Genomic DNA, 12,343 nt, shown 5'->3' with positions numbered 1-12,343 from the left:
AGTCAGGTGAAAGGTATAGCACAGGGAATATAGTCAGTGGTATTGTAGTCAGCATTGTATGGTGACAGACGGTAGCTCTACACTTGTGGTGAGCGTGACACAAGTAGTGTTGTTGGATCACTGTGTTGTGCACCTGAAACTAACATTGTGTGTCAGCTATTCTTCAGTTTGAAACAACTGTTATGAAATACTGTTATTTAGCTGTTATCAATTCGAAATGGCAAAATGGAAAGAACGTGAATTTTGGGCTGTCACCATTTCCCAGGTGTGGGATCTTATAGAAGTTATTACATCCGCCAGAATGTCTGCCCTACAGAGTTGCAAGGATTAAATTAAGGCACCTCGCATGGTGTCTAGCTCACTTATTTTATGTTGGTTTCTTTTCCCTCACTCTCTTGACCGAACATCAGCATGGCAGATAGTTACTGGAGATAGCACCATTTTGACACGTGAATAATTTAACTTGGTGCTCTATAGCCTTTGCATGTGTTGGGTTTAACTCCCAAGTCAACCTAAGTGCTATTTTATCTTCTGATTGCTCTTTACTCTGTTTCCTGCCCACTTTCTTTATTTATTCCTCCTAGCAAGTTCTAATTACATTGATGTATCAGATGTGCCTCATATTTCTGAGTGTCCCTGAGATGGCCTCTTAAGTTGTAACATGATGTGATTTATTTCTGATAACAACAACAAAAAATATATAGATAATAGTTAATTCAAACCAGCTCTTGTTAACTTTTGGGAATTTTATCAAGCCCAGTGCCGTTCTTTTTATTAATAGAGACTTGTTTTTATAGTAACAAGTGTACGTCCATCACACAGGGAATTATTGAAGTTTCTGTGCAGCCTTCAAAAACAAAACAGAAAAGCCACGATGCCCACATCCAAAGCCATAGAACCACTGTCTTCTCACCTTATGTGAGCACTCTGCAAGGCCTGAATTCCATCCCTTTGAGGTGCTTGATGTTCTCGAGCCCCATTTTCTTTCCTTCTGTCTGCTCAGACTGCACTTTTCTGGTGACGCTTCATTGTGCTTCTGTGCAGTCCCTGGGAATTGCCTGGCTTTCCCCAGCCTAGGATGTAGAATTTAGAAGAGTCCCTGGAAAAGGTTGACTTACTCAAGTTGTACAGCAGATAACCTGAATTTTGACTGGCGCTGGCAGCACCGCTGGGAGAGATTGTTCGTAATAACAAAATGCTAACAGATGATTTTTCCACATTGCTTGGCACCATCACAATGTCTTTCATCAGCAGGCACTTTGCCGCGTTCTTTTTTGACAGACATGTTTGTGGGGACCAGACAAGCAAACGTCTCCTTCCGTTGCTTGGGTTTCAGTACAGTGTGTTCCTTCGATGGTATCTCTGAGCAGTGGTAATGTGAAGGATATTAAAAAATAATGAGGATTTGGTAGGGGAAGGAAGGACCAGCCCCTGAGGAGGCTGGGGGAGTTGCGTAGAGTCCAATCCCTCATCAAATTAAAATCACAAATGTGGTTCAATTCTACTGGATGGTTTATTATGTTTATGGGAACAGCCTTTATGCTTATTGTGAAAAGCACACTAATCTATGAGATTTTGAATCATTAAAATTAGATCAGTGTCAACTTTTAGAAATACCCAGACTTAAAAAACAAAAAACAAAAAACAAAACCCCTGAATGTTGTATTTGAATTTTGTAGGGGATACCAACTCTAAAATCTCATAGTTTGTGCTGCGCGTTGGACTGTCAGAGAGGAAGTGGCCACATGTGTCTCTCTTTAAAATTTTTTTTGAAGCAACAAGTCTAGTTGGGTGGGTAATAAAGAGGCACAAGGAAGTCTTAATATTTAAGACTAAAGAAATAATTCAATTCAATAAGCATTTATGGATCACTAACTAGGCAAGCAATGTGCAATGTTCTGGAAGTTCAAGCATGAATGAGGCATGGTCCCCAATTGCCTGGAGCTTTTAGATTTACAAAGAAGATAAACATAAATAACTAAAATGTCATGTGAACCTAGCAAGCTCTTTGGCAACAAAGTCAAAGAAAAATTTTTGTCAAGAAAGATCAAGAAAAGTTTAAGCCTTCAGCTGAACTGGACTGAATTTTCCTTTGGGATTTTCACTAGGTGAAAATGGAGAGAAAAGGTGTTTTAAGTAGTGCAGATAGCATGTGCAAAAGCATAAAACTGTGAGGGTTGAATGTATGCTTGAACCTGTAGGGGTGCAGCACAGGTAAAATATAGAGAAGTCTGTGGAAAAGTTAGCAAAAGCAAGGTTTAAGGGTCATGAGGTGTCATGGAAAGAATGTAGACTTATCTGCTGTGTAGAATAACTATTTTCAATATAGATAATGAAGGGGTATTCTCCTATGGGGACATATCAGAATCAGGAAGGGGCTTTTTCAAATAACACGTGTTTTCCTTTGCAATTTTGAAATGACCCAAGGAAAAGTCATTGCCAAAAAGAATGCGCTGATATTGTGGTATCATACTGTCTCAGCTGTGCTTGGAGCAGAGTACAGATTAAGGACAGTTGCTGTTGATTGCAATTCTGGACGCCCTTTGTAATCCCTCGGGGAGCTTTAAGGGTATGGGTGCAAGGGTACCATCTCAGATCTCTGATGATGCTTCTGCCCATCAGTGTTTTGTTTTTTATTTTTTATACAGAGTTGTCTAGGTGTTTCTTTTTCTTCTATTTTTTTTAAAGCTTATTTTTTTTTCTTTCTTTTTTTTTTTTAATTTTTTTTTCAACGTTTATTTATTTTTGGGACAGAGAGAGACAGAGCATGAACGGGGGAGGGGCACAGAGAGAGGGAGACACAGAATCGGAAACAGGCTCCAGGCTCTGAGCCATCAGCCCAGAGCCTGACGCAGGGCTCGAACTCACGGACCGCGAGATCATGACCTGGCTGAAGTCGGACGCTTAACCGACTGCGCCACCCAGGCGCCCCAAAGCTTATTTATTTTTGAAGAGACAGAGTGAGCAGGGGAGGGGCAAAAAAGAGAAGGAGAGAGGGGATCCCAAGCAGGCTCCTTCCACCCTGCCATCACAGAGCCCGGTGTGGGGCTTGAACTCAGGGACTGTGAGGTCATGACCTGAGCTGAAATCAGGAGTCGGACATTTAACCAATTGAGCCACCCAGGCACCCCGAGAGTTCTCTTGGTGTTTCTAATGCAGAACAGGCTGAGAAGCACTACATTAGACAGATAAAAGTAGTTTCAGTAAGGAAAAGGATGATTAAAACAGAACGGTTTAATTGTGATTGCTCTCTTAAGGATTATGAATTTGAATCTTCCTTAGAGGGAGGGACATAGATACAGATTAATAGGCTATTGCAAGTGGGAAGAGGATGCAATTAAAAATGAAAGCAGTAGAATCAATCAAGTTATGAGTAAAGGAAGATGGATAAAACATGGATGGCCTCTGGTAGATAGAGCTTGGGGAAGACTGGAAAGATGTCAAACCTCAGCACCTGTCTGCTTTCAAATGATATACTGGGATGAAGGCCGAAAAACAGCAGATTTTTTTTAGCAGGGAAGGTCAGGGAGAGGGAAACCCTTAGTGCTTCATATGTCCTGAGGATCATTTAGCTAAGAATAAATAGAAGTTTTATAACGATTTTGTCTCCTGTGTACAAGCATCCTGTTTAATGTGAAAGTAAAGGAGCCTGGAAAAGAAACTCACCAGGGCTCAAAAACATTGTGTTGCCTTGACCCAGCCTCATCTGTAGTTTTGGCTGTAAGGAACTGGGTTTGACATTTCATAAAGATTCCCAGGGATCTTAGGCAAACGTTGTCCAGGAAGGAGTACTTGATTATTCTATAGAAAGTTCTACTGTCTGCGTTTGATTCACCAAGCCACTAGCAAATCACTGGCCGTAGATAAAGGTGAGGAAATAGCACATGGTTTCCACGTGCAAAGAAGAAGTAGAGTGGAAAACAGAGTTAAAACCTAGCTTTGCCAAAGACTCGATGCATAGTATGTGTGGACTTGAGATACTTCCCTTGTAATAGAGCCAGGCACACCTTGAAATAATTGGTAGGATATGGACAGATAGAGAATGAATGAGGTACTTAGTACCTAATCATTTTGAATTGCTGTGGCATGCTAAGTTCCTGAGTGCCACCAAGACAAAATCAGAATGATCAAAAGGGGTTGTGAATAGGGAAGGGCAAAGATAAGTTGTCTGTTTGGGCCTTTTGAATTTTACTGGTCACAGGGTTTCTTATTATAATCCCAGCATGTTGGTGTGGAGTACATGGAAATCCAGTATGTCTTTGTTATTTGGGAATTCTTTCAATCAGTGAATACAGATTGTGAGGAAGCCATTCATGGAATCTATGCTTAATAATCTGTCCCCTTTGGGCATTTGCAGGAGAGGAGGGGTATTGAGAGAAGATAGCATTTGCAAAGGCCCAGAAAGAACATGGTCCTGAGAGAGGGACAGTGCTGTGTAAGAGTGAAATCCAGGGAATATATGGGGAAGAGGCAGGAGCCCAAACTGCAGAAAGTTGACAGAAAACCAGTCAATGGAGACTTGAGTTCATGTTCCAGTGTTAGTCTGTAAATATTGGCCATTATTGAAGAGATATTAAGGAATAAAAATCTGCATTTATTGAAAAAATCTCCTGGAACCAGTAGGGTGAAACTCTACTGAAGTCAGGATAATTAGTTAGGTGGCTGTTGCCATTGTCCAGATAAAGAGGACCCAATGAAAAGTCGAGGTAGCGGGGATGGAAGGAAGGGAATGAATCAGAGAAATCAGTGAAGTTTGTTGATAAGTAATATGTTAGGAAAGAGCAAGGGAAAGGAAGGAATCCAGTATGACATCCAGGTTTCTGAACGTGATGACTGGGAAGATGGCGATGCCATTAACTGCAAGAAGAAATTTCAGAGGAAGAACAAACTGAGGTTTGGCAGTGATGAATTCCTTTTCACACATGTTGAATTTGAGGTGGCTGATTAATTAAGCAGGTAGACCAGTCAGGAGGATGGTTGGAATTAAGTGGTAAGGTACCACTTTGGAAATTACAGTATATACAGTAAGTGAGTGTTGCTTACCATATCAGTACGCAAGATGGTGCAGAGAGATTGTGTAGTGTGAGGATAAAATGGCAAGGAAGATGCCTGGAGACCACATTTAAGGGATGAATGGCATCCACAGTTTGACTGGAGAGGGCTGAGAGAGGGGAGGAAAAGGGGTAGAGAAAGTGTATCAGAAGTTCAGGGAAGGGTGCCTGGGTGTCTCAGTCAATTAAGGGTTCAACTCTTGGTTTCAGCTCAGGTCACGATCTCACGATTTGTGAGATTGAGCCCCTTATTAGGCTATGTGCTGACAGCATGGAGCCTGCTTGGGATTCTCTCTTTCCCTCTCTCTCTCTGCCCCTTCCACTCCCTCTCTCCCTCCTCCTTTATCTCTCTCAAAATAAATAAAAGAAAAAGAAAAAAAAAGTTCAGGGAAGCGGGGAGAATTTCAAGGTACAGGCACAGTCAACTTTACCAATGCAGCCTAGAGGGCAGGATCACTGAAACGTGCTGACCAAATGTAACGCTCAAATCACAGGGTTTCAGTAAGTTGGGGGGTCAGGAAGGCAGGAGCCAAATGTAATTGGATGAAAGGGGAGTGGATGAGAAAATATATCGAGAGAGTTGTGGCTCTTTTCCGCCAAAATTCTGCTGTGAAGAGGAGACGGTGAGAAAGGGCAACAGCTAGAAGGGATTAAAGGAACTATCTTCATTTTTGCTTTAGATGGATAAAGCATGCTGCCGGGAGCCTGCTGAGAGGGGAAAGCAAGATGGTGTAGCCTCTGGAATCTGTCAGGCATGAAGGAGACAATAATGTAGCAAACTTATGTGGCACCTTCTATGCTCCAAACTCTCCTCTACGGGCTGTTTTATATACATTAACTCATGTTCTTCTCAACTGCTTTTTGAGGTAGAATCTGTTAGTATCCCCATTTTACTTATGAGAAAACCGAGGTCCAGAGAGGTTAAATAACCTGCCCAATTTGTGCTCTCCCCACTGCCCTAAGCACATGTGTTACAGAACCACCAAAACAATACATAGGCACATACATCAGCCTCAGCAGTCTCGGGATCATTGGTTAAGAGGGTGGAAGGGAGCAAGGTGATTGCTGTTGGATGGAAGGGACCAAGGTGATTGCTGCAGACACAGCTCAGTCACGTGATAAAAGGAAAGTTTCTCTGTGGAACATGTCTTTGCAACTTGTTTCTATTATTAAGAAGTTGAGGGGGCGCCTGGGTGGCGCAGTTGGTTAAGCGTCCGACTTCAGCCAGGTCACAATCTCGCGGTCCGTGAGTTCGAGCCCCACGTCAGGCTCTGGGCTGATGGCTCGGAGCCTGGAGCCTGTTTCTGATTCTGTGTCTCCCTCTCTCTCTGCCCCTCCCCCGTTCATGCTCTGTCTCTCTCTGTCCCAAAAATAAATAAAAAACGTTGAAAAAAATTAAAAAAAGAAGTTGAAGACTGAGTAAAATGATTGGCTCATCAATGTCATTTGACTCTCAACCTTCTTGGAAGGTTAGTTGGGAACAACCACCAAGAGTTAGTGTGATGTGGCAGAACTGAACTAGTCGCTATAATGAAGTTGAAATGTTGGTAAGCGATTCCGTGGAACTCAGGGCTGGGATGTATTAGAGGTGGGGAGGGAGAGGGCAATCGCGACAGGTAGGATGTTGAAACAGATTATCTTGATCACATCGTTGAATGAAGCTTGAAATTACTTTCAGGTATTTGGTAGCAGAACTCCTGAAATTTTGGGTAAACTTTTGTATTTGTAGTACCTTGTTTTTCTAGACTTGCTTAAGCTTTTCCTGGTTTTGCGCCCATCACTCCACAAAGGTGGCCTTATTTGGAAATTTTGAAGAATGACTATAAATCTGTTGGTCTTTTATTCTAATATTGTCATTAGCAGCAGTACCTCATAGTAACATTTATTCAAATGTTCTATAGCTTTCTCAAAACCCTAGACATGACTCACAATCCTCCTCATTTGGGGAAACTCAGGCTTGAAGACACAAAGTTCCCTGCCTGAGGTCACAAAGCTAACAAGTGGCTAAGCTGGGATGCAGACAAGGTAGTACGAATCCAGAGCTCAGGCACCTAGCCCCCTGTGCTGTACAAGAAATAGACAGTGTCTGGATTTCGCTAGTTTGTTGAGAGTTGCATCAGGCTGCCATGTCCACATGTGAGAAAACCACCTTTAGAAAAACCTTGCCTCTGGTTCTACTGACCATGGTTATTTGGGGGTTGGTTCATGAGGGAAACGAGCTAGTAAAAATATAGTTAAAAGGTATCTTAATGTGGAGAATCTTCATATGTCTTTACCTTCCCTGATGAGGTCATTAAACATATTTCTTTACCTTTTCCATGCAAAAGGGATCTATGCTTGTGTACAGTTTGTGGGCTGAAATTACAGTGGAGAGGGTTTTGTTAGGCCATAAGGAAGGTCCATAGGATAATGACCAGATAGAAGCATCACAGTGGTTTTTACCTACCCATCTCGTCAATATTATGTGCTTGTCACGTCAGCTGCTGGGATACAGAGATGGGGGGCAGATCCATCTCGTGGAGTTTATAATCCGATGAGAAAGGCAGACATTAACTAAGTTCACCAGAAATATTTAATTACTGTAAAACTGGATTCTGGAAACCCTAATAACATCATAAATTTGAGTGCTTCCCCTTTAACCATAATAGGCTAAATGACTTTGAAGGCTGGGAAACAGACTAGCTGATGACTGAGAGCTTGCCGGCTCTGTGCTACTAAGTGTAAAACCACAGACTCGAGGCGCTGAAGTAACTGAAAAGATAACCGTTATACCGCTGAGAGTCTTATAAAATGCAGTTTAAAATGTTGGTATGTAGAAGGGAAAAATAGCAAATCTTAATATTCTCATTTTCTGTACATTTGTATAGCTTATTTATTACTATATTATGAAAGATTATGAAACACACAGATACTGATCAGAGACAGCTTTGATATGGAAACTTCTAAAAAATACACATGTGTTACAGCTTCTTCTCACACCTTTTGTTTCTGCTGTGTTGGCCCAGAAATGGCATAGAAGAGGTGTTCTAAGGGAGACTATGACTTAGAGACTATGTGTCTCTAAGGTACACAGCCAGAAGGAGCTCTTTTTTTTTCTTACAGTGTTCTTTTTCCAAACTAAATATAATCAAAGATATATTCAAGCATGTTCAAATCTTTACGAAGAGTTTGTTTTGCCTTTGATATTAAAAATGGGTGAAAGTTCTTAGGGGATAGTTTTACTTTAAGCCTTAATCCATGGCAGTTATTCCCATGAGATCAGATTGGCTGCAATTACACTTCTCCTCCAACTATCTAAGTCTTTGGAGAATTCATAAAGGGAAATTTATACCCTGTTGGATTCTGAAGAGAATGTCTCTGTGTTTCCCTGTGTTGATGTGGCCTGGGCTATGGTGGCACAGGGATGGTACTGAATTTTTTTTATTTCTGCTATATTTGATTTTTCTAAAATCTGTACTTTCTTTCCCATTCATATCTCTACAGGCTCAGTTTGAACTTCAGGCATTTCATATCCGCGGGGAGCATGCAGCAGTTACAGCAAGGCTAGAAGAAACCATTGAAAATCTCAAACATGAGATAGAACACCGGTGGCGAGGAGGATGTGAGGAGATGAGAGACGCGTGTGTCTCCACCGATGACGACCACCCTCCAAAGACCTACAGAAATGTGTGCATCCAGACAGACAGAGAGACTTTCCTCAAACCCTGCGAAGGTGAAGGCAAGACCATCAGAAGTAACCAGATAATACCCAAAAAGCTGAATATCTCCTCTTTAAGCCAGCTGTCTCCCCCAAATGACAACAAAGACGTCCATGTACCACTTCAGTCTGTGGAAGGCATCTCACCACCTCAGCCAAAGGCATCGCCTCCCCCTCCCGCCCCACCCCTTCCAGCAGCCATCCCTCCCCCTCCCCCTCCCCCCCTCCCTCCGGGAGTTGCAGCTTTGCCACCCGTACCTCCACCCCCCCCTGTAAGTGCCGGACCTCCTCCACCCCCACCGCCTCCTCTGCCTCCAAGTGCCGGACCTCCTCCCCCTCCCCCTCCGCCACCACTTCCCAACTCCCCTGCTCTGCCCAACAGCGGGGGGCCCCCTCCTGCTCCAACACCCCCAGGACTTGCACCCCCACCTCCTCCTGGACTCTTCTTCGGAGTTGGCCCTTCTTCTAGCCAATGTCCTCGGAAGCCAGCCATTGAGCCGAGTTGCCCCATGAAGCCTTTATACTGGACTAGAATCCAAATAAGTGATAAAAGGTAAGCCCAACCCCTGGCCCATTCTCAGCTTGTGAATTCCCAGGATTTTGCACGAGTGACATTTTATCCTGACCAGTTGGATATCTGTGTACTGTATTCCATTCTCAAATGTGGTTTGTAGTGAATACCTTGGATTAACAAGGTTGCAGTGTTTGAGGGGGAGAATGTCTGTCTCCACCAGGTCTTATCTGTGTTCTCTACAGACTGATGCTGGGAGAAACAGTGCGTGCAATTTCAGATCCTTCTGTAAGATAAAGCTTCCATTTGACAGACTCTTCTTAGAGAAGAGCTCTGGTGTAAGTTAGAGCCTTCTCCAACATCCCTACAACTAGCAAGTAATCATAAAGACACTGAGCCTGAACCTATACTGCAGGTTCACTGAAGATGTTTAGAATATCTGTCTTGTCTTTAGATGGTATCAGCAACCTTATGATCTGGATATTTAACAGGTACGTGTAATTTTTCAGGTTTTATTAGAAGAACCAGACACAACTGAGTCATTAGCTCTTTAGGTCAGAAGGGCATCCTAAAATATAAAACCTCTGCTTGAACTCTCATCCCCCTAACTGCCAAATGCCCTCCCATCTTCTACCTTGTTGCCCTTCAGAGAAAGTGCCAGTGTGACACATCTTCCATTTGTATAGCTTGTTAAGCTGGGTTCTGTAAGGCAGCAAGACAGGTTGCTTGGAAACTTCCATACGAACATATTTGGATTGAATTTCTTCTGCCTCCTTTCAGAGTCTGTCAAGAGGACAATGAGAGAGGTGTTGAGCTGCTGCTTGATTAACCAATGTCTAGATTTGAAATTAATTTGTTTGTAAAGGACAACAAATAGAAAACATATTTTTAAACATAAATATTTGAACTTATCCCCCAAATCGGTGGGTGGTGGTGAATCTTTCAATTTATGTAACATTTTGCCTGTGGAAGGCAGGATATTAAACAAAATACTGTGAAATTCACAATTATAAAGCAACTGGAAATCACTGCAGGGAGGAGTGGGGAGTGACTTAAAACTAAGCATGTGGTGAACTAAGTTGATTATGTGCCTTATATTGGCCCCTTTCCTCTAACCAAAGACTAAGGACCAAGAGTTTATGTGTGGGAAATCCTGATACTTTTTTTTTAAACGTTGATACTTTATTACTTCCTAATTGAATGGTTAAAAAGAGAGAGAGAGAGAGAGAGAGAGAGAGAGAGAGAGAGATCCTGAAGTGGCTCCTAACGATTACCTAAAGTACTATTATTATTCCTTCTGTCCCATTCAAGACTCAGAGGACATTTCCTAAGAAATGTTTCCCAGAATATTTATTTCGAGTTCTGTTCCCTTATTAATGTTCTCAAATTAATGTACAGACATTCCAGGGTGATGAATCCCACCTGTCAGCCGTGGGGTAGTGTGTTGTGACAGCACATGGAACTGTTCCACACCTGCCTCACGAGCCTGTCTCCACTCCATTCCCCTCAAGACTTCATCAGCAACCAACATCCTAGACCGCAGCGGTGGTCTCACAGTACCACTGGGATATGGGCCCTTTGCCCACTGTTCAACATAGGACAAAGTCATGCTGGAGAGAATCGTTATGGTTTCCCTCCTTGTGTAGTTGGCCATTTTGAGAAAGAAAGCAATTCAATACTCAAGCTCTTATTAGTTTTACTGTAAGTTTAGGGCTTCATTGTTGAGCCAAATGAAAAGTAGGTGAATGTACTAACTTTCCTACATGAAGACAGCATCACGGCCGCTTCCTGCTGTTCCACACATTTAGTCTCTCTGATCATGGGTCCCTCAAAGTGATTTTGTACCCTCAGAGCATGTGTACTTCTTTTAAACTAAAGGCTGTAAAGATTCTGTGTAGTGTTTTATTCGTGTCCAAAACTAAAATTGTTTGGGGTGCGTTTGTTACAAAGAGAAGAAATGGTATTTTGAGTATTTTGTACAACCAGAAGGGTAAGCAATTTGCATAATGTATGCATGACAAATTTTAGCGTTGGTCTTCTGGGGAACTGGAAGTTTTTCTCCATTGTGTGTGCACTGTCTCTCATCGACCTAGATTGCTTTTCACTACTCACCTGAACTGATTTTTTTTTTAATTTTTAATTTTTATTTATTTTGAGAGGCAGAGAGAGCTCGAGTGGGGGAGGGGCAGAGAGAGAAAGAGAGAGAGGGAAAGAGAGGGAGAATCCCAAGCAGGCTGCATGATGCCAGCGCAGAGCCCAACATGGGGCTCGAACTCATGAACCATGAGATCATGACCTGAGCCGAAACCACGACTCGGTCACTCAACCGACTGAGCCACCCTGGCACTCCAGGGCACTCACTTTTGGTCTTCCTTGTGAGTATCTTCACCTTCTTCCTCCACTTCTCCCTCCTCCTCCACCATTTCCCTCCTCCCCAATATTTCTTCCTACCTCCTCCTCCTCCTACTTCCCTCTTCCTCTTCTTTTGAGCTAGAATTTTACATTCAGTGATGAGAAAGGAGTTGATCATTATAGCAGATGAGATGGTCTATTGTGAGTGAATCCTTGTTACTCCTCCACCAAATGCCAATTGCTCCCAACTCACTGAGAGGTAGTATTCCAAAATTCTTCTCTTCATTATTGGAAATGCCTTTTCCCACAGAAACAATGTGTAGTAAATGGTGACAAAGCGTGCAAGCTGTCAAAGCCAGTTTACCCTAGAATAGAAGTGAGTTGCAACACTAGTCATACTAGTGTGGGCTCACAGTCTTTGGAGCTGGGGCCAAGCAGTACAGGTGCAGGGATGAGAGGGGAATGGGGGTGGGGAATGGATGGGTCTGAACAATTGCCCTTATGCATCACACCATCTCTCTCTGCACACCCTCTCCTCAGCTTCCGAGAACCTCTCTGAGGCCCAGACCAGGAGCCCTTAACAGGCTGCATGCTCCAAAATCCCCTGGCTCTTTTCTGCCATCGAGACCCCCTTCCGTAGTGCAGCTGAGATTAACCCTTGAAATTAATGGTGTTCCTGTTCAAATGGGAGTTAAGTGAGTGGGGGAGGACAGGAGCACATGGATGGATGTA

The 12,343-nt window shown here is 42.9% G+C and overlaps 1 protein-coding gene across 2 annotated transcripts in view; it reads left to right on the top strand.

Annotated features, from left to right (window-relative positions):
* FMN1 (formin 1) overlaps positions 1-12,343 on the top strand; it is a 431,558-nt gene that overhangs the window by 220,376 nt on the left and 198,839 nt on the right. For both annotated transcript variants that reach the window (XM_043555725.1, XM_043555724.1), the window contains one exon: positions 8,535-9,301. In XM_043555725.1, the coding sequence (XP_043411660.1) occupies positions 8,535-9,301 (767 nt within the window). The remainder of the gene's footprint in view (positions 1-8,534; positions 9,302-12,343) is intronic.

This window comes from Prionailurus bengalensis, chromosome B3 (genome assembly GCF_016509475.1).
Source record: "Prionailurus bengalensis isolate Pbe53 chromosome B3, Fcat_Pben_1.1_paternal_pri, whole genome shotgun sequence".
NCBI classification, from domain to species: Eukaryota; Metazoa; Chordata; class Mammalia; order Carnivora; family Felidae; genus Prionailurus; species Prionailurus bengalensis.
The sequence above is the reverse complement of the archived record's forward strand: the minus strand, read 5'-3'. Positions and strand labels throughout refer to the sequence as shown.